The sequence below is a fragment of the Urocitellus parryii genome, chromosome 7, assembly GCF_045843805.1.
Source record: "Urocitellus parryii isolate mUroPar1 chromosome 7, mUroPar1.hap1, whole genome shotgun sequence".
Classification (NCBI taxonomy): domain Eukaryota; kingdom Metazoa; phylum Chordata; class Mammalia; order Rodentia; family Sciuridae; genus Urocitellus; species Urocitellus parryii.
The window spans coordinates 104,899,749-104,926,707 of NC_135537.1; the positions used below are offsets into that span (position 1 = coordinate 104,899,749).

The 26,959-nt window shown below is 33.2% G+C and overlaps 1 protein-coding gene and 1 pseudogene across 1 annotated transcript in view; one reads left to right on the plus strand and one right to left on the minus strand.

Moving 5' to 3' along the window:
• The window catches only part of LOC144256094 (tRNA (32-2'-O)-methyltransferase regulator THADA-like), a 105,445-nt gene extending 80,823 nt beyond the window's left edge, over positions 1-24,622 (plus strand). Inside the window, exon 17 of the mRNA XM_077801225.1 lies at positions 24,598-24,622. Coding sequence (XP_077657351.1) covers positions 24,598-24,622 — 25 coding nt within the window. The remainder of the gene's footprint in view (positions 1-24,597) is intronic.
• Positions 4,544-7,416, minus strand: LOC144255727 (integrator complex subunit 6-like; annotated as a pseudogene).
• Positions 24,623-26,959: the final 2,337 nt, after the last annotated feature.

Genomic DNA, 26,959 nt, shown 5'->3' on the forward strand with positions numbered 1-26,959 from the left:
AAATATAGTAGAAAGTAATGCATTACATATCTCAAAATAAAAGAGACACTAGACCAGTGTTTAAGCACAGAGAAGTGTTGGTTATAAGTGGGATAAATACAGTTGTACATTTAAACATTGAGTACCTATTCCTAACACATGCTATGCAAAATGTCAACTTACGCTCTTTAGAAAGTTAAAATAAAATGCCTAAGTGGATAAATTAAACAAAGTTTAAATTTAAAAAAATAGAACCGATTAATTTAAAAGGGAATGATAAAATTTTCAAGTGTTAGATGTGCTAATTTCCCTGAGTGATTATTAACCTATATTAGTGAATTGAAACATCATATTATACCTCCTGAATGTTTGCAAATGTTAGGTATGAATAAAAAAATAAATAAGTTTAAAAACTTAAAATAATAGAAACCATAAGAGAGTACCCTAGAATAATAACAATAAAAAATAATAACAACACAAAGAGATGGAAATTCCAAAATGTTTTAAAATTAAACAATACATTTCTTAGTAATGCATAAATCAAAGAAAAGATAAGGGGAGATTATTTAAAAACTGAATGAAAATGAAAATATAACCATATCAAAAATTTTGATATGTAGACAAAAGAGTGATTACAGGGGTATTTATAGCAATAAATGTTCATATTATAAAAGAAGAGTCTCAAATAGGAATTCTAACCTCAAACAGTCTGATTGAAGAAAATAAAAGCATAAATCAAAGGCACAGAAAACAGTAAAACAATACAGTACATCAATGTAACCAAAGTTGTTCTCTTGAAAAAAATCAAAAGGTAATCCTTTAGCCATGCTGACTACTAAATAAGAGAGAAGACATAAACTATCAACAAAAATGAAAGGAAGGACATTATTATAACCCAGTAGACCTCAAAAGGATGAGACAAGAATATTATGAAAATCTCAATACCATTAACAGGACAACTTAAATGGACCTTACATCTATTCTATTCCTTTAATGACACAACCAGCTAAAACTCACTCAGAAAGAAACTAATGAATTTAATCATTCTACTTTTGTGGGAGAAATTTAAGTAGTATTTTAAAACTTTTTAATAAAGAAATTACCAGTGCAGGTGATTCATTGGTGAATTATAATATTTATGGAAGAAAACTGTGTGTAAGGTATTCAGGGACTATCTTATTATTTGACTACTATTATGTAATTCCAAAACAGTGTTAAAAATAAAAAGTAGAAATAAGATATTTCTAAAAAGGACCCATTGGATTTTGTAATTGGAAGCATATTGATGACCTAAGTCATTGAAATTTCAACAACATTTGAGTCTTTCAATTTTAATCTTCTTCAGAATTTTCTTCCAAGGATAATTGTAGCTTTTAAAAACTAATTATAAATGTATAGTGATTAAGAGAATGAGAAATCATCACTGAAACAGACAAATAGATCAGTAGAGCAGAGAAGAATAAAGCCACACTTCTGTTTATTATTTTTCCCTCAAATCTGACAGCTTAATTCATTGGAGAAAAGTAAGAGCTTTTCCAATAACATTACTGTAACAACTGGATATCTGAATGAAAAAGTAAGGCTTCTGAATCTAAACTTACACCATATGCAAATATTAAATCAAATTGAAATAGTCCTCAAGTGAAAACTAAAATAATATGACTTTATAAAATGACAGATTTTCTTCAGTGCTTTTGGATCAGGAAAGATATCATAAATAAGTAGCAAGGCCATCAAGCAAACACAATAAGGAAAGAAGAGTCTCTTTACTTAACAATTGGGGAAGTCATATTCACATAGGAAATAGAGTGCTAACATGATATCCACTATATTTCCATAGAAATAACAAGGGAAATGCTTAGGAAATAAAAGTGCTATATTTATCTTAAAAATAATAAAACTGCATTTTAATTGAAAAAAATGAGATGTTATAAAATATAACATTGTGAAGAACTATGAAACACTGATGAGAGAAATTCAAGAAGATGCATATCAATGGGTAGACATCCCATGTTCATGAATAAATAGAATTAGTATTATAAAATGTTCACACTGAAATGCTGTGCAAGTTCAACACAATTCTATCAAAATTCCACTCATTTTTCATAGAAAAAAAGATTCTAAAATTTATATGGAACCACAAAAGATCCTGAATGGCTAAACAATCTTGAAAATGAAAAAAAATGAAGGTAAAATGCTCTCCACCTGCAAATTAAGCTGTCAACTGCAGTAATTAAAACAGTATGGACTGACATGGAAACAAATGCAGTGACCAAGTGAATGAAATATAAAACTTAGAAATCAATTCAAACAAATGACATCAACTAAATTTTGACAAGATCACAAAGAAAACACAATGAAGAAGGAAGAATTTCTTCAAAAAATGGTTGAATAAATAATATCTACATGCAGAAGAATCGAACCAGACACTTGTCCTATGATATCCACAAGAAAACAACTCAAAATGAAATTGATAACTTAAACATAACACCTGAAGTCATATAATAAACCATAAAGGAAAGCTTCCTTGATATTGACTTTATTAGGCTTTTTTTCTAACACACCAAAAGTTTAGGCAACAAAAGCAAAAGCAGAGAAGTTGGGCCACATCAAACCAAAAAGCCTCTGCACAGAAAAAAAATCAAAGAATGAAAGGCAGTCTATGAATTGGTAGAAGACATGTGCAAACTATATATTCAATAAGGCATTAATATACAAAATATAAGAGAAATATACAGTATTTAATAGCAGAAAAGCAAATATCCCAGTTAAAAACCTTGCACAGGACCTTCATAAGCTCTTTGTCAAAGGAGACATATAAATGGCCAAAAGGTATAGAAATAGATGCTCAATGTTATAAATCATCAAGGGAATGCAAATCAGCACCACAATAAGCTACCACCTCAGATCTCTTTAGATGGCCATTACTCAAAAGATAACAAGTATTGGTGAGGGCATAGAGCAAAGGAAATCCTTGTATATTGTTGGTGAAGGTGTAAATTGGCTCAGATACTATGGAAAACAGTATGGTGGTTCTTCTAAAAATTCACAATAGAACTATTATATGATCCAGATTATATAATCCCATTTCTGGATACACACCTAGAAGAAATAAAAACGGTATGTCATAGATATATGTGAGCTCCCATGTACATTGTAGCCTCATTCACAGTAACTGAGATGTGGAAATATCCTAAGTTGGTGGATAATTTTTTAAAGAAATTGTAGTAATATATAAAGGAAATATTATTCCTCCCTAAAAAGAAAGCAAATCTACAGTTTATGGCAACATAGATGAACTTGTAGGATATTATGGTAACTGAAATAAACCAAAGGGAGGAGAAAATATTACATGATCTCACTTATATGTGGATAAACAACAAAAGAAATTGAATATATAGAAATAGACAGTATAATAATCATTACAGAAGAGGGAAGATATGGGGGAGAAGTAGGTCAAAGGGTACAAACTTGTGGTTGTGCAGGATGAAGAAGTCTCGAGAGCTATTGTATGGGCTGGAGCTAATAACATATTTCAGTATACTGAAAATTTACTGAGAGAGTAGATTTTAAGTGCTCTTACCACACACAAAATTAGATAAACATAGAATGTATAGATAGGTTTATTTCTTTAGCTTAGTATTAATTCACTATATATATGTGTTTCAAAACAGTAGGTTGTATAGCCTTAAATGAATAAATTTGTAAAAGAAAGTTAAAGTCAAGCCAGATTATGGAAAATATTCTTTATAAATTCACTTATCACACTTGTGTCAATAATAGAAAAAGAAATCATTGGCCTAAAAGAGAAATAATAAAATAATCCCATTTAAAATGAGTGTAGTCTTGAAAGTAAATTCTGTGTAAGAAAATATACAAGTGACCAAGAAGTACATTGAAACACTCTTTAATTCATCAGTCATCAAGGAAATTCAAATTAAAGCTACAATGAGACACGACTACATGGAAAACACTAGATGATGGCCATGTGAAGCAACTAATAATTTTCTATAGAGGTTTACAATGGTAGAGTCACTTCTGAAAATGACTTATGAACTAATATTAAACTTAGACATGCATCTTCCCCTATACTTCAGAAATTCCATTTCTTTCAATACTGAAACTCCTGAGATGAATAAAAAAAATTTAAAAAAGAAAAACTTATAATGGTATTTTCACAGCATTTGAAAACAGCTCTAATGTGTAGCAACAAAACAGCGAATGATTGAATATGACATGTCATAGAGCAGAATGCTACATAGGAATGGTAAAGGCTAAAGCTAGATTCATTGGGTTGAGAAATGAACAAAAACACATGCAAACATTGTGTAAACTTTATCTTTCACAAAATGTCAGTGGGACATTGTTGTTTCCTAGGGGGCACTTTGGAAGTATTTCTGCATGGGTGATTTTACAATAGTTGTAAGTACTTCTGATATTTTGTAGAGAGGTGAGTAAGGGAAGCTAGATCTGAGGAGAGTACTCCATAACAAAGATGTGTTCCTACATCATAGCTATCTTCTGAAATATCCACTGGATAATCATATAATTTTTTTTTGGAGGAATATTTTTAGTTTGTTAAATAAAAATGTTTTTTAGAGTGATACTTTTCACATTACAAAAATAAACCAAAATGAAGAAAAGGTCACTGTAAAATGATGGAAAAAGGATCTGTAGATTTGCTTTTAGTATTTCAAATAGCCAACAATGCATGTCAAAAAATGAATGCAAGATCACAACAGTCTTGTATTTACTTTGTATTTGGAGAAGATAGTGAAATAAGTGGCCACATTCTCATTTTCCTTTAATTGCTATTAATATGGTTGATCTGATTGGCTCTTCGATGAATTTCATCCAAGAAGTTCTCCAGTTGTTCTATTAGCATTCGTTTTTTAAACCTTGATGCTTCTTTAATGACATTTTGTAAAAATATTAGTCTTGTTTGTAAACTGCCTTGTACATGCTTCAGTAAAGTGAAGATTCTTTCATATTTTCTTCCTGGCTTTCGGATCTCTTTCATTATTTGTGCTTTTAGTTCAGTATTGACCTCTTCGTGGCTTCGGCAATGCATCAATTTCTTTCCTTTATTGAGTGAAGAAGCTGGTATATTCTCTTCAGCACATTGTTCTTTATCTCTTGGCGGCTCATGATTTTCTAAAAATCCACCAACAGTGAGGTCATTAGTTCCTAAATGATCATGACCAAGAGCCTCTGTATGATTGGTTGGTCGTTCCAGTAAACTGGCTGAAGATGTTGAAAATTCAGTATCCATAGCATTTGGTGTAATGTCTGATGAAAGTTGGTCTGCAACATGATTTTCAACCACATCATCTATTGTTGAATCAATAGTGGTTTCTGAAATTTTATGAAGAGGAAGGGGTTTAATAAGATCTGGCTGTGCTTGAGTCAGAGGTGCAGGTGGTCCTTTTCCTCCAATATGATTGTTCACAACAGGGTTCTGCTGTCTGCCTCTTAATAATGGAGACATACACCGACGTCTTTTAGGGATCCCTTGCATATTTGGTTCTCCAGGTCGTTTATGTTTATTTTGAGGTCCAGCCACAAATTCATCTGCTTCATCTATCATCATACCCTTTTTATCCAGCTTAAAGGGGTTGCCAAATGTATGCAACCTTCGAGGCTGATCAGGATCAAGTTCTCTTAGTGGAGAAGGTACTTGCTTGAGGTATTCTTGGTAATTCCCCATTTGTGCTATAGGAACACTGTGCACTTGATCTTCATCCTGTCCTTTAAGAAATTTGCGGGTGCTCTTCAAAAGATTAGATCTCATTCTTGTTAAGTGATCCAAAAGATTCCGTCTTGGTATGTCATAAGCATTTCTAAATGTCTGAGGCTTCAAATCCTTATTTAGTAAAGCAACTTGGAACCCAGTGTATTCCTTCATATTAAGGTCTAGCAGTCTGTGAGGGATATCCTCTGAAATTCCCTGGAGCAGCTGTTGAAAATCTTTCCTATATGCCATTGATAAACCATGTGATCGGCTTCGGACTTTAATTCCCGTTTCCTGTACTACTTTTTTGCCTACAGATCCAATGACTCGATCAGATTCTATTTTGGCCTGTTGACTCAATTTTTTGAGGTATGAAATGACACTATAACTGAGTCCATACTCCATACTGTCTGCTATTAGGTTAGGTGCTCCCATCATTCTAACAGCTTTTTTCAAGGGCCCGAGATAGTAGGGAGGCATTGTCTTCAAATAACTTTCGAATGACTGTCTCCATTTCAATGTTGGTTTTGCTTTATGCACTTTAAACAAGTCATCTAAAAGGGGAAGGAGAACTGGATAATTGTAAGGCATCACAAATAAATTAACACAGTTCAGTGCTGTACTGGTTTTCAAGTAACCAAAAGGATGACCAAGTTCACTATATTTTGCACTATTGCTCACATATACCTGCCAACATGTTTGAGGAGATTTCCTTTCCAGGATAAACTGAGTCAGTGGTGAAGGTTCCAACTCATATTTGTCAAAAGGCAGTTTGTCTATAACCATTGGTTCACAGTCTGTACAGGAAAACTTCACTACAGGATGAGATGTACGAGGTGGTAGTGTTGGAGAATTCTGATCTGGCCAAAAAGATTCTGGAACAGGCCAATGACCTATAGGAACCCCAGTTTTAGGATTTGGTCTGACATATATGAGTTTGTGACAGCTATGCCAAGGCTGAGATCCAAAAGGCCTTGATATATCCGGCTGCCCATCTTCTACAGGGGAAGGATCTGGTCCTGTTTTTCAAAGTTTATTACCACCCCACTTTGTACTTTCTGCACCAAGGACTCCAGACATTGATTAAGCATTCTTGGAGAACATACAGAGTATGAGCGGCCGCCTGTCACTTCACACATTGGTGTGATTGCAGAGTCATCCAAAGGCACACCTGTCAACTGCTCTGATTCTACTGACATGGTGCCAGGCAACCGCAACACTAATGCAAACAGTCTCTGATCCCAACGAAAAGGTTCCTTGGTCAGTTCACTTCCAGGCAAAGGGGAATTAAGAGGTAAGTGGATGAATCAAACCGTGTAATATGATGTATTAAGAACTATGTAATGTTATGAACGACCAATAAAAAAAAAAAAAAAAAAAAGAGGTAAGTGGAGCTCATCCTGGACTCCACTGGTAGTAGTCAACTTGCTCCCATCAGTAATTGTAATAATTATTGCTGGCTCCAAGAAAAAAGGGTTTCTTCCCTGCCCATAGTTGTCTATGCCAGTTACTAATCTATTTAAATTTAATAAATCAAAAGCTGTCCTTAGGGATTGGCCAAGAGTCGTAAGTCCTTCAGCCTGAAGGTTTTTCAGTTCATTCATAAACGTTGCATGGTTTTCTTTCCATCCAGCCTTGATAGCATAGGGCGGCTCTTCGAAAGTGACCAGCATATACTTGTCTCCTCTGCTGGCAGGGTCCCGGGCACGGAGCGCCCGGGGCCGGAGCCCGGGCCCCGGCCGAGCCCAGCTCGCAGCGCCCGCCCGCCCGCCCGCCCGCGCGGTGGGGGAGGGGGTCCCCGAGCCTCATATAATTTTTTTAAAAAAATTGAAAAGTAGGTTTAGGAATGTTGTTTTTTGTTTGTTTGTTTGTTTGTTTGTTTTGGTCTTACACTAACATCATCAATGTATAATAAAAATCTCTTTACATGGTTTTATATATATCACTATAATTTGGGGGAAAGCAAACTTCATGAAAATCAACAAAAGATTTACTTTGTTTACCAAGAGATATTTGCTATTTCAGAAAACTACACCAATAGCAAAACTGCTGTTAGGACCACCTGTACAGCACATGTGTATCAGCTTGCTTTTATAGCTAGTTCATGAAAGCGTCTTCTAGATACAATCCTAAGTACCTTATCATTTCTTTGTGTTTTCTATATAGTTCCACCCAAACGTTTTCAAACTGAAATGTCTATTATTTAATTAAATCTCTTATTTATATTACATTTAGGGTTTTCTGTTTATTTTTAAAGATATATTTTAGGTAGTTTATTGTCTATGCATTTCACATTTCATTTTCAGAGAGAAATTCGAGTGTTAAAATACTTGTAATAAAAGGAAGGTGTGAAGTTTGCTCCTTTCTACTATCACTGTTTTAGAAACTTGTGAAAAAGAATGTGATAGTAATTAAAGGTAAATTTTTAAATAATCTTAATTTAATGTTCAAACTGGAAAGTTGAGACAATCTCAAATATATTTCTAGAGATAGGAAAAGGTAGCCATAGAAAAGAGGGAAAGGTACAGATGGACAATGTGAGCAGCTCTAACACCATGGGATTAAACGAGATGTTAGAAATATGGTTAATCCTGCATATCTTCAGATATGCCTGATAGTGCTCACATTAGTGATCATCTACGTCAGAGTCTTAGCATATATTTCTGAGCAATTTGCTGCCAATTTATATTACAACTTTTTTTCCCCATTTGAATCTAAGCTCCCTAAAGAAACATGGGCTTTAATCACATACCTTGCCAATCACTCTTTACATTGTTGACACCTGTTATATGCTTTCATAGTTTACTATCTCTTTGAATATAGAGACTTACAGGGGATGAATGCAGAATGATGTTGGGACAGAGAAAGGCCTGAAGGGGATAGAAATCACAGCAACCTTCCTGGCTGTGCAGCTGTCTTCTCTTTATTTCTATCTCTGACTTTGAAACTTCAGACCATGAGACAACGGATGAGATCAAGAACCCAGCAGAACATAATGGATGACTTGACTTCTTTGAGAAAACGTCAGGCATTAAGGAACAGTTGTGCCCTGTGGGATAAATTGCTTTGGCAGTAGAGAGCAAGTACTTTGTGTGCCTGATCAGCTTTGTTACCACGCCTTGTGATACGGTTTTAGCAATCCTTGATTTTTCTGTATACCAAGGCTTTAGAGCTCATCACACTTGTATCCTAATGGTAACAGCAGGAAGCTCTTCTTATCTCTGGTTTTCAGGTGAAGAAACCAAGTGGGAAGTTATGTGACTTGGGTAAGATCAGTTCCTAAATCAACAGGTTGAAAACAAACATTGGATCACCGAAGTTTTAAATGTATAGCCCAAAAGATACATCACCCAATCATGCAGAAATATAATAATTGAAGAGAAATATCCCTGAATTTATTCTTCTAGATGTATTTACTTGAAGTCAGTTTAAATGAATAGCAGACACTATAGAAACTTATATCTTGAATATTTATATCATAATATTAAAGAAATGGAGTGCAATATTTGGGAAGCACCTTCTCAATTTTGTGCAAGTTATTCTTGATGTACTACTGAAATTTTTAAGAAAATGTGAATTCCATTTCTAAATCTAACACTGAATCATCTGATGTCACTTTAATCATTTTAATTATTTAGCTTTCAAATAATCCATGGATGAATGGATATATGTAGAGAGATACAGTGAATATATATATTCATACATATATGTGCTGATGCATTTTAAACATATTGTTTAGAGAGTATTTTACAAGAATTACTCACGACTAGTTATGAATCACCTATTATCACCATGAATTTTAAAGGTAGAACAAAAGACAAGGCAGTTAAGCATTCCCAGGAAAATAAACCACAACTTTCTATGACAAGATTATGTTCAATATTTTACTGAGTCTATTAGAAATCCATTCATATTGTAAGACTTAGAAGTATTGAACTAGAAAAATTGTCATTAATTCCATTCATTATTAGGGTGGCACATGCCTGTAACCCCAGCAGGCAGAGGTAGGAGGGTTGCAAGGTCCAAACCAGCCTCAGTAACTTAACAAGACCTTAGGCATCTTAATGAGACTCTGTTTCAAAATAAAAAAAAAGAAGGGATTTGGGATGTGGCATAGTGGTAAAGCATTCCTGGGTTCAATCCCCAGTACCAAAAAAAGTTGTCATCCTTCTCATCAGTATTATTATTATTATTATCATTATCATTTATTGGTTATATTTTTAAAATACACTACAGCAGAATGCATCACAATTCTTATTACACTTGTAGAACAATTTTTCATATCTCTGTATGTATTTTCACACCAATTCATTCTTCATACATGTACTTTGGATAATGATGTTCATCACATTCCTCCATCATTGCTAACCCCCAACAGTGTTATTATTATTATTGTTCCTGGGCATTCCTTTACATTTCTTTCTGTTTTTAAGGGAATATCGTGCTCCCAACATTCTTTATTTTATTTGTTCTTTTATGGGTGCTGAGGATCAATCCCAATGCCTCACACGTGCTAGGCAAGCACTCTACCACTGAGCTACATTGCCAGCCTTTTTCTTTCTTTCTTTCTTTTTATTTTTTACCTATAGTTCCTGTCTCAGTCTAATCTTTGTATTCTAGAATTTCAAGCTCCATGAAAAAAGAGGTTTTTTAACTTTACTTTTTTCCCTTTTGTGTTCCCCTAAAAGTGGTCTGCACATAGTGTGTACTTAATGACTATTGAATGTATAAAAAGACTATAAGAAATTATGAGAAAGAAATTAGTTTAATGAAGACTTTTCTGGGCTCATATATTCGAGAGAAGTTATAAGCCAACTATGTATTGAGATGCTTATTGAATATTTGCACTGGGCTTATGAACTATTTCTGCCAAATCAGTCGCTGAAAAAGATATGGTGTGATAGTCACTCTATTCTCAAGGAGATACAATTCTGTATACAAAACAAATAAACCATTGAAGCAGTCTGATTGTCAAATTTGTCAGCCAGACAGTAAGCATATTGGTAGAAGAATGAATGGGTCTTTTATTGGAGTAAGAATCAACTTCCAAGGAATAGAAAAAAAGAGGAGTAGACAAAAACAAGAAAAAATTCTGCCATATAAAGTTTTGGAGCTATTCTATTTATACCTTTATCCAATTTAGTGTTTTAACAACTAGCTTATGGATAAATACATTATTGTATGGACACAATCTATCCAATACAGAAAATATCATTTTAAATAATTCTAGCAAGTATTGAACCAAAATGGCAATACATTTTTAAGAAATTCTGTTAAGCCATTTTCCCTCAAAATCCAAGATAAGGTTATCAGTACTAGAATTGAATGCAATTCCTCTCTTGTGTTCTTAGGACCATATCCTGTGTAGAAGCACAGCATATTATTAGTAGGTGTACAATAAGAAGAACTTCCTACATAAAAAAATTAGAAGAACCAAAAAAAAGTTAGGGATTTTCCCTCAGTTACTATACACAAAAGCCATTATATTATTGTATTTGATTTTTACTGCTAACATGTTTGCATTATTTCAATCCATATTTTTTTTGTAATTATAAGCATCAATTACACTCAATATATTACACAAAAAAATTAAACCCTAGCATTCATCTATTTAGCCAATGTATGAGTAACTATGGCTACATGGCATTACTTCTGCCTTCAAAAAGCTTTTAGAGAAAAAATAGTACTTTAATATAGGCAATTATTTCTCTTATAAGAAGCTAAATAAAGATGCTGTAGATACTCAACCGCTTCTTTGGGAGTTAGAGTATGATTCAACATAGTCTAGATTTAAGCTGTACATAAAACAACCTTCAACTCCCAAGGCTTTCCTATAACATTATGTTTCTCATGCAAGGTTCCCTGTAGTTTTTTGTGGGTGCTTTGTTCCATATGGTCATTCAGACATTCAGATATCCATTCTGTGAGGTACTGCCTACCTGCTGTTCTACAAAGGGAGAAGACAGAGGCTGGAGAATTATTCAAGTTCTTTTACTTCCTCAGTTTCCATGTTTCATATATCATGCACTTCACATTCCACTGACCAGAAACATACAGATGTTGGTAAGTATATTTTCTCATATACTCATGAAAGAAAAAAGAGAGTTGGTTGACTTTCAACATAGTAAACTTTCCTGGTTAAGACATGTCAGAGGTGAGAGCTGAAAATTGAGCTATTAGTTCAAGTCAATTATGGCCAATCCATTCCAGGTAGTTATCTCTGTTCTTTTCCAAGGTTAACACAGATTTCAATATAGGAATCTATATTTCTATATTGCCTGAAACAGACTCTCTATGAATGTTGTGATTCCCCAGAATTTATAAATTGAAACATGATCACCAGTGTAATAATATTAGGAGATAGAATATTTGGGAGGTGAATAGGTCATGATCATGGAACTCTCCCTAATGGGATTAGTGTCCTTACAAAAGAGGTTCCAGAGAGCTGTGTAGCTCCTTCCCCCAACTTAAGACACTTAGAAGATACCAACCTTGAATCAGAGAAAGAGTCCTCTCTAGACATAAAATGTCAGGCACATTGTTCTTGGTCTTCTCAGTCCCCAGAACTATCATAAATAAATTTCTGATGCTTATAAATTTCTCATTTTATGATATTTTCTTTAAGCAGCCCAAACAGGCTAAGACAGGCATTAATCCTTGGAGGAAAAATGTTGACATTTGAGTCGGCTAAATACCTTAGCCATATGTTGAAAATTAACTAATGAGTGTTAATGGATTAGCTCACCAAAGAAAGCTAAGACTAAGCCAGCAGGCCAGAAACCATTAGAAAGCAAATTGGTCTCCACAGAAGAATCCCAAAAAGCCTCAACAGTTTTGACTTTTAATCCATACTCTGCTGCATAAATCAAGAATTAGGAATATGGAGGACTTCTGAATTCAAGTTATTAAGTAAATCTGTAAACAGGTTTGTTTGAAAGAATTTATAATGGATTATTTAGAAAGGCCAGCCTTTTCTTCATCCACTTAGCCATAAAATTTTATTTGTAAGAGTAGTTGAAGCAAAGGGTCTCTGAACACTAGGTCACCAGAGCCAGGAGGTGCACTGAAAAAATTGAAACTAAGTATAAATTCATGTAAGGAATCCTGAATGCTCCCTTTTTTCATAGCCTCCTTTCTTTGTGTCTTAGAATCTTGGTATTCCATTTCAGCTAGGAGATTTGGAAGATTCTCTTTGGGAAAAAAATTCTATTCATCACATTTTGAGGTTTCTCAATGAAATCTTAGAGTAGGATTATGTCAACGCAAAATATTATAATGGCCTGTTAATACATACGAACTAACAGTTAAGGGTCATTATATATCATAGGAAAATATACAAATGAAAGAAAAATACCAATAGAATAATAAATGTCCTTTGTAAGAAACAGGAAAAAGAGTCAATACAAAGACAAGTTAATCCACTATTATAAGAGGAAGAAAGAAAGAGAGGAAGGAAATGAGGGAGAAAAGTTAGATAATTTCTTTGGAATGAAAAACACTAAAGCTGATTGGAGGGATTTCCAATACTGGTTAAGATGCAGAAATAAAGAACAGATTAATCCTCCTGCTTCGAACTACCAAAACAAGGTCAAAATATATGGAAAAAAATAGATGACAAGACAATGTACATCAGGCAATGAAAGACAATGATTCCCAAATTGCCAAATGAGAGGAACCCCATCATAAACCCGGCTATTGCCTTGAGGGGATTCTGTAGCAGATGGAAAATGAACTGAGGTAGATCCCAGCAGACTCCCTGAGTGGGAGAAAGGAACTGAGGGTCTGGGGAAAACAATCCAGAGAGATTCAAGGTCTACAAGGTATCTACAAGGGTGCACCTCAAGTGTTATCCAAGTACTGATTGACACATAGGCCTGCAGTTACAATCTGAAGCCAGGAAAGAATCACCTGAAAGAGTTAGATATAACAGTACTGGGTATGGTGCCTGTTCCCACCATCGGGAAAAGTTCAAGTTTGGTCATGGACTCAGTACTCAAAAGCGTCTTGCCTAAGTCCCACACTGAGTTCTGGTCTAATTAACAACTCCTTAAAAACAAGAAACATAATGATTTATTAAACCACAGAGGGTTTGGGAGTGCAGCTTGGTGCTTGGTTAGGATGATCAAGGCCTGGATTTGGTCCCTGACACCTCAAAATAAGTAAATAAATACATAAAGAGTAACTAAACCACACCCCAGAACAAAGAATAAGACTACTTACAACAATGAAAACATCCAGCATTCTACCAGGTAACATTCACACAGGATGCAACCAATTAAAAATTAACAGACATGAAAAGAAAAAGGAAAGACTCATAATGCAAAGAAAAATAAATCAAAATGGACCCCAAACTAACTTGCACATTAGAACTAACAGGCAAGAATGTTAAGGTTTTTATTATAAATGTATTCCACATGTTTGAAAATTTAAGGACACACAGATAGATACAGAAAAGTTCTAGAACAAATCCCCTGAAATGAAAACTAAAATATCTGAGATGAAAAATACACTTGAAATTAATAGATTATACATGGCAGAAGCAGAGATCAGTAAATCCGAAATCCAAAGATAGACCAATAGAAACTATCTAAAATTAAGCACAGAAGAAAAAATTTAAAAAAATATTGTATAAGGAATAAGAGGCAGGACAACTTATAGTGACCCCAAACTGATCTAATTAGAATTTCTGAAAGGAGCAAGGAAGAACACAATATATTTGAAGAAATAGTAGATGAACATTTTCCAAGTTTTATACATACTAAAAACTCAAAAATCCACAAATATCAATAAATCCTAAGCCATAGACATATTTTTTTTTAAAAATTAAGTATCCCATCCAAATCAAACATCTCAAAAACAATTTTTAAAAAAATGACCTGGGCCAGGTGTGGTGGCACAGGCTTCTACTCCCAGTGGTTTGGAAGGCTAAAGCAAAAGGATTTCAAGTTCAAAGCCAGCCTCAGCAATTTAAGAAGGCCCTAAGCAACACACACACACACACACACATATGTATATCTCTGTTATACACAAAACAACAAATATAATGATGGTAACACATTTATTGTAAAATGTAACATAGGCAAGAAGATATTAGAGGAACATCTTTAAAATACTGAAAAATAAAAATTCTGTCATACTAATTGTTTTCAGAGATAAATTAATTTATCATATATTAGCACCTGGTACGAAGCAAGGCTTGTATTTCTGACTTTAACATCCGAAGTTAGAAGGCATGAAATTTTGTTCTCAATGTCCAGACAGGAAATTATTTCTACCTTAAATCCTTTAACTGTAATTACTCATCACTTTGGAGAGTTAGAGGAAAAGGTATTTTCAGCCAGGCAATGTCTCAGAATATTGACCACCTATGCTTCTATTCCGGAGAACTTACTGGTGTCTTCATTGTACTATATTTCAAATCTATAATTTCCCCTCAAAAAGGAGGCGGGGAAGGTACCCAGGAAACAAATGATTTAATGTGGGAGGAAGAAGAGAATTCCAATGTTAGTAGGAAGTTTAGAGATATGTAGAACAAATCTAGAGAACTATAAATTGAGAGCCCAAATAGGGGGGAAAAAGTAGATGAAGAAATATATATATATACTGATTAACTTCTAAGTTAAGAAAAAATTATATTGTAGATTTGAGAGTTAAGAGAAAATCAAGCAAAAAAGGTAGTTAGTAACTGCAGTGAAAACAGTTATAAAAGCATGGTTATTATTATATGCCTAATATAGTACCTTGCTTAGCTGTAAGATTTAGAGTCATGATCTGGAGACTAATTATAAATTTATGAAAATTATTATATAATTATACTGGAAAGATGTAAGTGATTATGTATGTGCATTCATTATTGTCATTGTGTGATATAAAATGAATGTTAAGATTCATGCTAAAGATTTAAATTTTAGGGCTGGGGATATGGCTCAAGTGGTAGCAAGCTTCCCAGGCATTCGTGAGGCACTGGGTTAGATCCTCAACACCACATAAAAATAAATAAGTGAAATAAAGGTATTATATTCAACTACAACTAAAAATATTTTAAAAAAAGATTTAAATTTTAATTTTTCTAGACATAAATAGCATTAAATTACAAATAAAATAACACCAGAAGAAGGCAGGGAGAAAAGAAAAACCTTTCATATTTTAATACCAATAACAACATTTTTCCTGCTCGTTTTTTTTTCCTTTTTTTTTTTGAAAATGGGTACCATATTTTCATTTTGCACTTTGCTCAGAGGATCAAGATTTGAGGGGATCTAGGAGTATGAAAAGCGGAAATTTTTGTTTCTAACGCAATCTCATTTGAATTTTAGAATGAGAAATACATGTTGTTTTGCTAGAAACAAAGTATTTATATTAAGATAATTGCATTAAAATGTCCATTAGCCAGAAGAAGGAAGAGCTTCCTTAGTAAAAGAGTCATGGGTGAAAATGATGTGAGGTGATGGATATGGTGAATCTTGAAGAATAAATAGGGAAAAGTAGATAATATATCTTGAAGATTCTTGAACTTGGGCTTTATTCCTCAAGCAATGGGGAGATATTGAAGAGTGGTCAAACAGATCAGGTTTTACCTGATCTTGGGCAGATTTAATTAGGATGACCAAGACACTACAGAACAGGTACAATTTTTGATAATAGCTCTTACGTCTAATTTTGATTCCTGACAATGAATAAAAAATGAGATATTTAGATGTACCATAGACACAAATTGCAAATAACTGAATTAGAATTTATTTTAAAGTGATATGGGGGAATATATCAAAATGAACAGATTTTACCACAATGAAAACATTGTGGATTATAACAGAACATTATTTCTTTTAAAAGAAATGCTTAAAGGAATGCATTTTTAAAGGTGATTATTTTTATTTTCCCCACATATTATTTTATTCTAGGCAAAGAAAAGCATTCAGATCATTCTCCCATGTCATACCTGGATGTATTTTAAGTTCACCGACAGAAAAGGATTTTATTTGAAGTGTGTCAGCCTCTTAGGATCTTAAACAGGTCCTCACCTAAATGTCATATCTTTGCTTGTGGGAGTGTGGTAGGGGGAGCTGAGCAGAAGTTATTTAACCATATTGAATAAGTCATCCAGAATTAGATACCAAATTTCTAGAGCTGATTAATAGCTATATGGGCAAAGAAAAATCTGAATTTCCTTTAGGGGAACAGGAGCTGATGGTGAAAATTATCAACAAGCTGCTAAATAACAGAAGGAAAAAAACCTCAAATGTCCCTCATGTTCTATCAATAATGTGCTTAAAAAATGTACTTAAAATGTTAAACCATTGTTACAATTTGAAAGCATGAAAATTGTATAAGCTGAAAACATAAAATGGAAGAGATAACATAGAATCACAAATTTGTGGATTCTCCCTCTTTTAATAACTGACAAAAACTCAAGTGGATTCTGTTGACAGAGACTTTATTTGCAGGAGGTGGAAGCTCTTATCTGCAAGCTATGAAACAGAAAAACTGTTCATAAAGATTGCTTTGAATGTTAGTTTCCCCATATTATGCAAGTTTAGGGATTTGAAACCCACAAAACTATGTGAGATAAAAGATACAATGCAATATGCACACTAGCATATGGTGATTTATTACCATTATTACCATTAAATAGCACATTCTTGTAAAACATTGCTCCCCGTTCAGAAGTGATGCCAACTGGTTTGATGCTTTTCTTTTTCCTAATAACAATAATTTTGTACAACATGAATTTCTCTTAAAACAACACATATAACTAGTTTAACCTGAGACTTTTCCCTGTTAATTCAGCCAGAGTTCTTGAAACACACATACATACATACATTCTTTTTAATACCAGTAGACTGGCTAAAAAAAAAAAATAGAAAAAAAACCTTTATGGTTTAAAAAAAATGACTAAATGCAAAACTGTCAGTAGCTTGTTAAAATTCATGCATGTTTAGGAAAACCTAATTATATCAGATGTTAACCATTTTTGAAGGGGGAGTTCTCTCTTTGCATTCATTAACTTAATGGACACAGGAAAAAGTTTATGTGGCCTTTTACCTTTGGATATAGGGTTGCAGTTTTAGCCATAGACTATTAATAATAGTAAAATAATGTAATAGAATTTCAAAATTTCCAAGTTCTTTAAGAAAGAAAATTCAGAGTATTTGTGTAAAAGGAGTCTTTATAGTTAGGCCAAATTTCCCCTTACAAAGTTCTCCAATGAATGCCTGAAACCATGGAGAGTAACAAATCTTTTTTTATTTGTTTATTTTGCATTCTTATATATACTTTGCCTTCTTTCTATGGATTCATCCCTATGATAAAGTTTAATTTATAAATTAGGCATAGTAAGATATTAACAATAATTAATAAAATGGGACATCTATAACAACATAATAAAAGTTATGTGAACGTAGTACTGTTATCTCAAAATGTTTGATTGTGCTATCCTAAACTTTTTTTTATTGGTTGTTCAAAACATTACAATGCTCTTGACATGTCATATTTCATACATTTGATTCAAGTGAGTTATGAGCTCCCATTTTTACCACATATACAGATTGCAGATTCACATTGGTTACACATCCACGTTTATACATACTGCCATACTAGTGTCTGTTGTATTTTGCTGCCTTTCCTATCCCCTTCCTATTCCCCCTCCCCCTCCCCTCCCCTCCCATCTTCTCTCTCTACCCCATCTACTGTAATTCATTTCTCTCTCTTGTATTTTTTTCCCTTTCCCCTCACATCCTTGAAAGGAGACCCTCATTGTTATCCTAAACTTTTGTGCTGTCCTGATGTGAAATGGACTATGTATGTGAAAAATTGAAGTGTGATGAATGACAAAGGAATTGTGACCTAGCCTTAGGCAACTTCATAAGGTTTATGGAACACAAGCACCCTGGTGCTGGGATCTTTGATCTGATCACCGATATTTGGGAAGTGTACACAGGTTGGAATAGCTGGAATGATTTATGTCTTAGGTGAGTTGGAGTGCGATGGAACAAGATTCTATCCAGATAGTCAGAATGTCACACAATTTAAAACTTATAAATTGTTTATTTCTGAAATTTTCCACTTAATATTTTCAGACTGTAGTTGACCATGCTTAATGGACCACACAAAACAATTGCAAAAAAAAGGAGGATTATTGTGATAAATATTTTACAATCAACCATTTTATAGCAGAAAGTCTAGTTAGGAGTCAGTAGCCATAGTAATTTTGGAGTGTAAATTCCTTAATAATCCCATAGTGGAATTACTTTATTTTCTGTCATATGCAGCACAGGTCTTAATATCTTGCTGTGAAAGTAAGGTGCAGGGGTGATATGAATTGAGGCCGACTTTTGTGCTCAATGTTAACATTTAAGTGTTTGCTCAGAAAAATCCTAATTAAAATGAACAGCAACACACTATATAAGATATCTAGACATGATTATTAGAATTATATGCATTATTTATAAAGGGCATTGAGTTGTTTAATTATTTTTTTAAAACTTTTTATAAAACATAATAAATCCTCAGAGAAATAAAGAAAACTACTCAAAGAGATTGTAAGGCCCTGCAGTTTTCATGGCTCTGCTAGAGGCAGTGGTAGCAGGAGACTGTGAGATGTTGAAGCGCTTGTGTAAGTATTTAGTTGGCTTTTTACCTGGATAATTCTCAAATGATTATGGAATATCTTGGGATCTCTCATCTTTTTATTTCCTTCTATGATTTCATGGATCTTTCCTTCTTTCACTCAAGGATTTAGTTGTATGGACACTGATGTTTAAGAAAAGGTGTTTTCTGTGCATAATGGATATACCATCCTCTGGGAACCATTAATTAAAGTAGTAGATAAGTGCTACAAATGACTTGACAGTGGGGAGGAAATACTGATGGATTGCTTGGTGACTATATCTTACTGGGGAAAACCTAGGGTTGCAGAATCATTCAGAATCCACTTCTGCACATCCCTCCTTCTCTCCAGCTATGGTTTTATGTCTTGTCTTTAAATCTTGTCTTTAAAGCTTCCATTTCACTTTGGTTTATGATTGAATCTCTTAGGAAAGTCATTTATTTTACTTCCAGTGATAGATGGCTTGTGGAAAGAAACTGGACCACATTAATACCTCTACTCTTTCATGTTCTAAGAGAATCTTGTAATCTACAGCAAAATGTCACAAGTATCCAAGGGACATTATAATATCAGCTGCAAAAACACTTCTATAACTAAAGTTTACTATAAGAAAATACATTAAAACATTAGTATTTCATCTTATTGACAAGCACACAGAAACATGAAATGTACATTGATGTGTGTTGTTATATGTTTTTGGCAACTTAAGTAAGTACAGTGCTAAAATTTTACTGGTGACAATCACATTTTGTTGAGGCATGGAGCCTGTCATCAAGAATATGCTGACCACATAAAGAATTATATGTAGGTTTCCATGCTGTTATGAGATCTAAAGAGAGAAATATTTGCCCCTGTTTTTCCACATCATTAGTGTTGCATATTGGGTTATTTTGTTTTGTTTTGATTTTTGTGTCTTTTAAACACAGATGACTTCCATTTATTTCAGGAAAGCATTATCTTTCATTGTAACTAAAATTTGTCATTTGTAACCTGGTGCTTTTAAGAATTGAAAACTCCTAGGATGTTCAATAATAAGAGTTAACATTAATCTATAGCAAGAACTTTCCCTACATCAACTCATTTCAACTTCACATTATCCTGGAAGCACTATTGTTATTCCTATTACCTAGATGAGAAACTGCAGCAAAAAGAACTTTGCTAAATGTTCTGAGGTGGGAGCTAGGATCCAAACCAGATCCCACTTCAGGTCTGAGTCTGAAGCTTCTGTTCTCAGCCTCCTTGGCAGCCTCTACCTTTCCATCTGGTACTGGAGCTACGTCTCCTGATGTCTCACTCTGTTCCTGGTCTTGTATTAACAGGGAGGGCTTACTTGAATATTTTTTGCTCACTGTTTATTTAAAGAGGGTCTTTTGAGCCAGTTGGTTTTGTTTTTCTGTCTGTCCTACTAGGTATTCAGGTGGTGGGGATATATGACAGGTGGGAGGAATGGACATTCACTGTTTCTCAAATTGTATCTTCTCTATCACTCGAATATAGTAGTGATTTAGATATATATTTTCTTAGTTGATGTGAGAATATGGGAAAATAATTTTGAAAGATGTGTTTAAGAGAACAAAGAGATCTTAATTTATATGTAGACTTTCAAAGAGAATGTTGAAGCAAGAACTTTGCTAGAATAATATCCAGATGAAATCAAGGGATGCTAAACATTTAATCAGGCAGAATCATCTTGTGATTATTATTTTTCATGACCAGAAATTTGATTTCTGCAGATTCTAAAACATACCAGGAACTACTGTATAAATTAAGAAGCTAACAAACTAACTTACAATAAGAATTTTAGTTAAACAGATGGACTGAATCTCTCATATTTAGTGCTCAGTGCAGTCTTTCCCTGTTTACCAATTTATGTTTGAAAACAAACTGAAGATCGAAAAAAGAGTCAGGAGATTTGGAACACATCCCCAAGCTGATGTAATTATGTTATCAAACTATTTTGACTACCTCAGGGCTTATTGCTGAAAAGGGAGAATTCAGTTATAATGAGTAAGTTTTCTTGTTATCTTTCTTCTCCACCTTGTAATATTTAGTGATTGAAGGGTCACAAACTTGTGGATGAAAAGATTTTTATTTTTTAACTATGTAATCTATACTTTTATAAATCTCATGAATATTTGAGAAGTCATGAATATGCATACATATATAGGTATATTTCAGGAAATATTATTCATATCAGTTTTGCTGTGCTTAAGTCCTTCAGAGGACATGAAAACTTCTCCAATGAATTTGTGAGAAAATTCTTTCTATATATGGGAAATGTTCCATTCTATTTTATTGTCAGGCTAGACAATAAAAGGGATATGGATTGAAAGGAGTTTACAGAACTCCTTTTTATTTTCTATTTTTTCCATTTTCCTTACTATTTCAATGTTGCTAAAATTGTCATTCAATGACTATTAGAAAATTATGAAAGACTTCAAAATGTTCCTAGATTTAGAGCTCATGTGATTTCAAAAATTCAACTGACAATTTCTCTGAGGTTTCATTACTCTTCCAATTCACATTTTACTCTACCCCTTATCCTACAGCTATCTGTTATATTTTGCATCTTAAATGTCCCTCGAAGATCCTTGTGCTAGAGATTTTGTTGACACCATGTGGCATTTTGATAGGTGATGAAACCTTCAGGAAGTGGAGTCTAGTGGAAGGAATTTAGGTCATTGTAAGTGGGAAAATGGAAACCCTTTTTCACTGGGCTTTCTTGTCACTATGATGTGAGCAGCTGTCTCTGCCATGGTCCCTCACCTTGTAGTAGTATCCACCACAGGTCCAAACACAACAGGGTTAAGCATCCATCCAATGAAACCTCAGAAGCCATGAACCAAAATAATCTTTTCATTCTCTTAAGTTAATTATGTCAGCTATCTTTTCACATTTGTGGATACCTGACTAACCCATTATGTGTCCTGTAAATTAGTATTTAGGAAATAGAAAACAATTCTTTTCTAATTCATCCATGCTTTTCAATTGTTACCAAAACATAGGATTAAATGATCTTCTGAAGCACCCTTGTGTATTTGTTCTAGAATTGATTCCTGATAAGTAAGGTAAATTTTAAAGTAAACAAATTTTCTGTGAATATAAAGAGGAAAGAACTGAAGAGAGAAAAGATTCAAAATAACTGAATTTTAGATTTTAAAGACCAAAATAAAAAATTAGGAAAAATAAGTTCAATTAAAACCAATAGCTATTGTTGCACTTGATAAAACAGGGCTCATAAGTGCTCTGAAATAATTTATATATATTACTAGCTCATGGCTAGTAATTATTAAATAGGTAAGATTTTCAATTACTCTCAGTTTTTTTATGACAAACAAGTCTCTAGTTTTGAAACTAATTTGGACTCATTTACAATTTCCATATAACTTCTTGTGGAGTCTTGACATTTACAAAAAAAAAAAAAACGAAAACACAAAATCAGTGAGGGAAGTCAAAGCTAAAACCAATTGAAACAATATAACTATAAGAAGAAGAATTTCATAGATGTAGAGATCATTTAATAAAATTTCTATCAAGGGCTAAAAGAATAACTGAGGAATAGATCTCATGAAGAGGATGTTTTTAAATCATTTAAGTAAGATTTATTTTGAAAGCAAAAAGAAAGTAGTTGGTGCGAGAACTTCATGATGATGAGGTACTCAGCAATGACAGAGAACAAAGAGACTGAGCAGAGTTTTAAGGAGTTCAGCCACCATGTACAAGTTTTGAAGAGATTTTTAATTATTTAATGTCTTTTTAATGATAATTTAAAACATGACCCATGTTGAGAGTGTAAGAAATGTGCTATGTGACTCATCCAACACAAAGAATGTGGCTTCCAGTGTTAAGCAGCATAGAGTTTAAGGCCCTGTTCCCAATGCCAACTCCTCTACTTCTCAGAGGTCCTGGGAAACTGGAACTTTCTTCTCATGATAGAATTTGCTTTCTCCTTTTCAGTTTCCTCTTTTCTTTAAGTTAGCCATCTTTGAGGCTCATAGATTCTATTCAGTAGATTATTGATTGTACCCCAACTGGGTGCTAGTCACTGATGTCAAAAGATATGGAAACCACTATCCCTGTTATTGGAAAACTCACACATTGAACACATCACAAACAAAAGCAAGAAGCAACCCTCAGACCCTAATCATCGGTGACTTATGATATCAAGTACTTTTTCACATGCTCACTGGCCATTTATAGGTCCTTTCATGAACTGGCCATTCAAGAATTTTGACACATTTTACTGAGCATTTTGTCATTTTATTATTGACAACATATTGTGACCACAAATTCTGTGTCATTTATTTGTGTCACAAATATTTCTCCCTTCTTTGGATAATCAAGAATAGTTTAATATTTCTCTTGATATTCTTTATTGACATTTTAGTTATGTTCCTTTGTATAACTGTTTTTAACAGTTGCTCTACATCCAATTTTAACTATGTACTTTCAAAATGATTTCACCATTTTGTGAAAAATATGGGAAATTTATGCTATTGTATTTTTAATATTATGTTGTATCCTCTATGTTCTTAATTGTTGTATAGTACACTTCAATATTATCAACTCAGAACATTATCATTTTTTATTAGTATTTTTTTATAAAAATGTTTAAACACACACACACGCACAAGCTTGTAAAATAACTTTTTGTAGGCCCCTATATAAAACAGCATATTCATGTCTTTTGACCCATCCTCTGGAATTGGGGTTCTATCTATTGTCACATGCCTTTAATCTTAAAATTTGCAACTTGTGCCATAGGGCTAATGTAGACTTTTTTCAGTTTGCATATTTTTAATAATGGAATAATTTATGTATAATAAATTTCCTCCACTTTAGTGTAGGTATTTGAGCATTCCTCGTTTTCTATTGGCCTTTAGTGTGAGTATTGAGTGAATGTAAGCAAGAGCTGAACTGAGTTCAGGTTTTCTTATTGCTTCTGTTACCCTCAGTTTAATCACTGTCTTCAAATAAATCCAGTTCTGTCTGTGTTGATGACAGGACTGTTGTCAGGTGTATTTTTCTTTTTCACCATTTTGGTCCCTCCCTTAGCTTGAAGTCTTCCCATTGCACCTGGGCCAATTGACCTATCCACTCTGTCTTCTCCACTAAGGGACATGTGCAGAAGTGTAGGGAGGACTGGGTTGTTTTGTTGTTCTGTTGAAGTTTCAGTCTACAATCCCGGGTCTTGTAGATGAGGCTTTCTTAGGGTATAGGCCGGGTTGTTTTCCTTCTCTTCTCAGACATGCTGTTTTATTTTTCTCTTTCTCATCTCCAGCTGTGCATCTTCCCCTGGGCTCTAGAAGAAATGGTGTTTGCTGCTCTTTTACCAGAAGCTCAAGGCTTTTATTCTCTGAGGAGAAAGAAGAAAGGTTTGTTCCTTTTTTCATAGGAGCTGCTATTCCTTAGCCCAAGTCTGCAACAACAGGGACCTCACTGTTCTTATAAAGTAGCAACCATCTCATCTCTGCTGGTTTTATCACCTCAACTTTCTATGAATTTATATTTTACTTTATGTATTTGTTTATCTATCAATCACTTTTTTCTGGCTCATCCATAAGATGATGGATAGCTAAATTAAAGCAGAGAATAAGTCTGGTTTTTAACTTTCATATCTACATGCTCAATAAAGGAGCTAAATTATAGTTGCAATTTAGCAAAAATATACTCAAATGAAACAATTATTGTCTGTTTTTGAGGGGGATGCATTTTATGTTTTCTGTAACTTTTTTAAATTTCAAATTTACTGAAAGGTTGAAATAATACTATAAGAAGAACACATATACCCATTTAAAAAAATGAATCAATTAATTGTACATTGCCTTAGGCTTTACTGTTTCTTTCTCTCTCTCTGTGTGTACGTGTGTGTGTGTCTCTGTGCTATAAACATTTATCCATTTTATCCTATTCAATCCTTAACTATACCACTACATAATAAAAAGGGGTTTTTAATTGCACAGTTCTGGCAGAATTATCAAAATGAGGGAATTTAAAACTTTAAATTGACGATTCAAATTGTTTTAAATTTCATTTAAAACTATTATCTATTCTGTAGCTCATATTCAAATTTTGTCAGGTTCTCTCTACAGCCCTTGATAGATTTCTTCTTTCCTGGTTTAGCATTCAATTAACGATCAAGCATTGTCTTTATTCATCATTTAGTTTCAGTTTCCTCTAAAACTGTATGAGATCTTCAACTTTTCTTTATCTTAAGTAACTGTTATTTTGAAAGGGCACTCCCATTTATTTATAAAATTACTCAGATTGAGTTGTACAATGCTTCGGCAAGATTAGATTTATATCATGAATTTTAGCATGCAGAAGTGGTGTTGAATCCTTCTCAGTGCATCATATCAAACAAAATAAAATGCCTATTCATGGCAATAAGTATTCTGAGTTGGTCTTTCTTTCAAAGCACTTGCAAATTCTTATATCAAAAAGGGCCAAATGAAAAGAGATTGGAAATCTGTGTTCAGCTGTTGTATACCATATGGGAGGTATTAACATTAGAGTTAAAGACCTACCAAGGGAAAGTGGATGAAGTAAATTTCCCAAACTCACTTGGAGTCCTGGAAAGCATATATTCACTACAAAGAATGAGACTTATGAAGTCTGAAACCAAGGGTTCAGTCACCTTAATTCTCTTCCACTGTCACTACATCAAGAAAGGGAATTTCATTATAAAACTGGAGTAAAAATAAGCAAAAAAAAATTCTTATCTGAAAAATATGACATACATTTTCATGTTTTATATGTAAAATTGAATATGAAATAAATTAATAAAGCAATTGAATAATCTATTAAATGACAAGAGGAGAAAAAATTTTAAGAAGTAATAAGATCTCAAAACTAAATACAAATAAACAATAATAACAAAACACAAGGACTAAAAACTATAGTTAAAAGTTGAAGACTATCTAAGGAGAATAAAATTAAACTAGAAATATATTATGACATAATTTAAAAAGCAAAGAGATTATCTGAAAAGGAATGAGAATGAAAGTTATGCCATGAAAACACTTGTTAAAGAAAGCTGGCATATTTAAACAAACACTAGACGAATTGTAAAATATACATAAAGGCAAAATATTTAAAAGAAATAAGTAGTAATATTTATAATAATAAAATAATGATTAAAACAGGAAACTATAATCATTAAAAATTTATATGCAACTAATAACACATTGTGAAATATATAAAGCACAAATGGAAGAGATAAAAGAGAAAATAACAAATCTACAATATGGGAGACATTAATACAATTTTGTCATTTTCTGGATTAAATAAAACACCAATAGATGAATAATGAAATCAAAAGTTTTCACATAATCTATATGTATAAATTTTTACATGCAACATTTACAAAATACATATTATGTATAAGTATAGAAGAACTTTTTATCAAAATCGTTAGTATGCTTCACTAAGCAAGTCATAGTATCAAAGAATTAAAATCAGATATGTGTTCTTATTAGAGTGAAATTAATTATTAATCAATACATAAAATTAACATTCTAAATATTTATTGATTAATAAATATATTTATTCCTAAGGTATAAACCAAGAAAGAAATCACAATGAACTTTTTAAATATATTAAAGTGAATGATGATAAAAATGTTATATGTCAAAGTGTGTGAG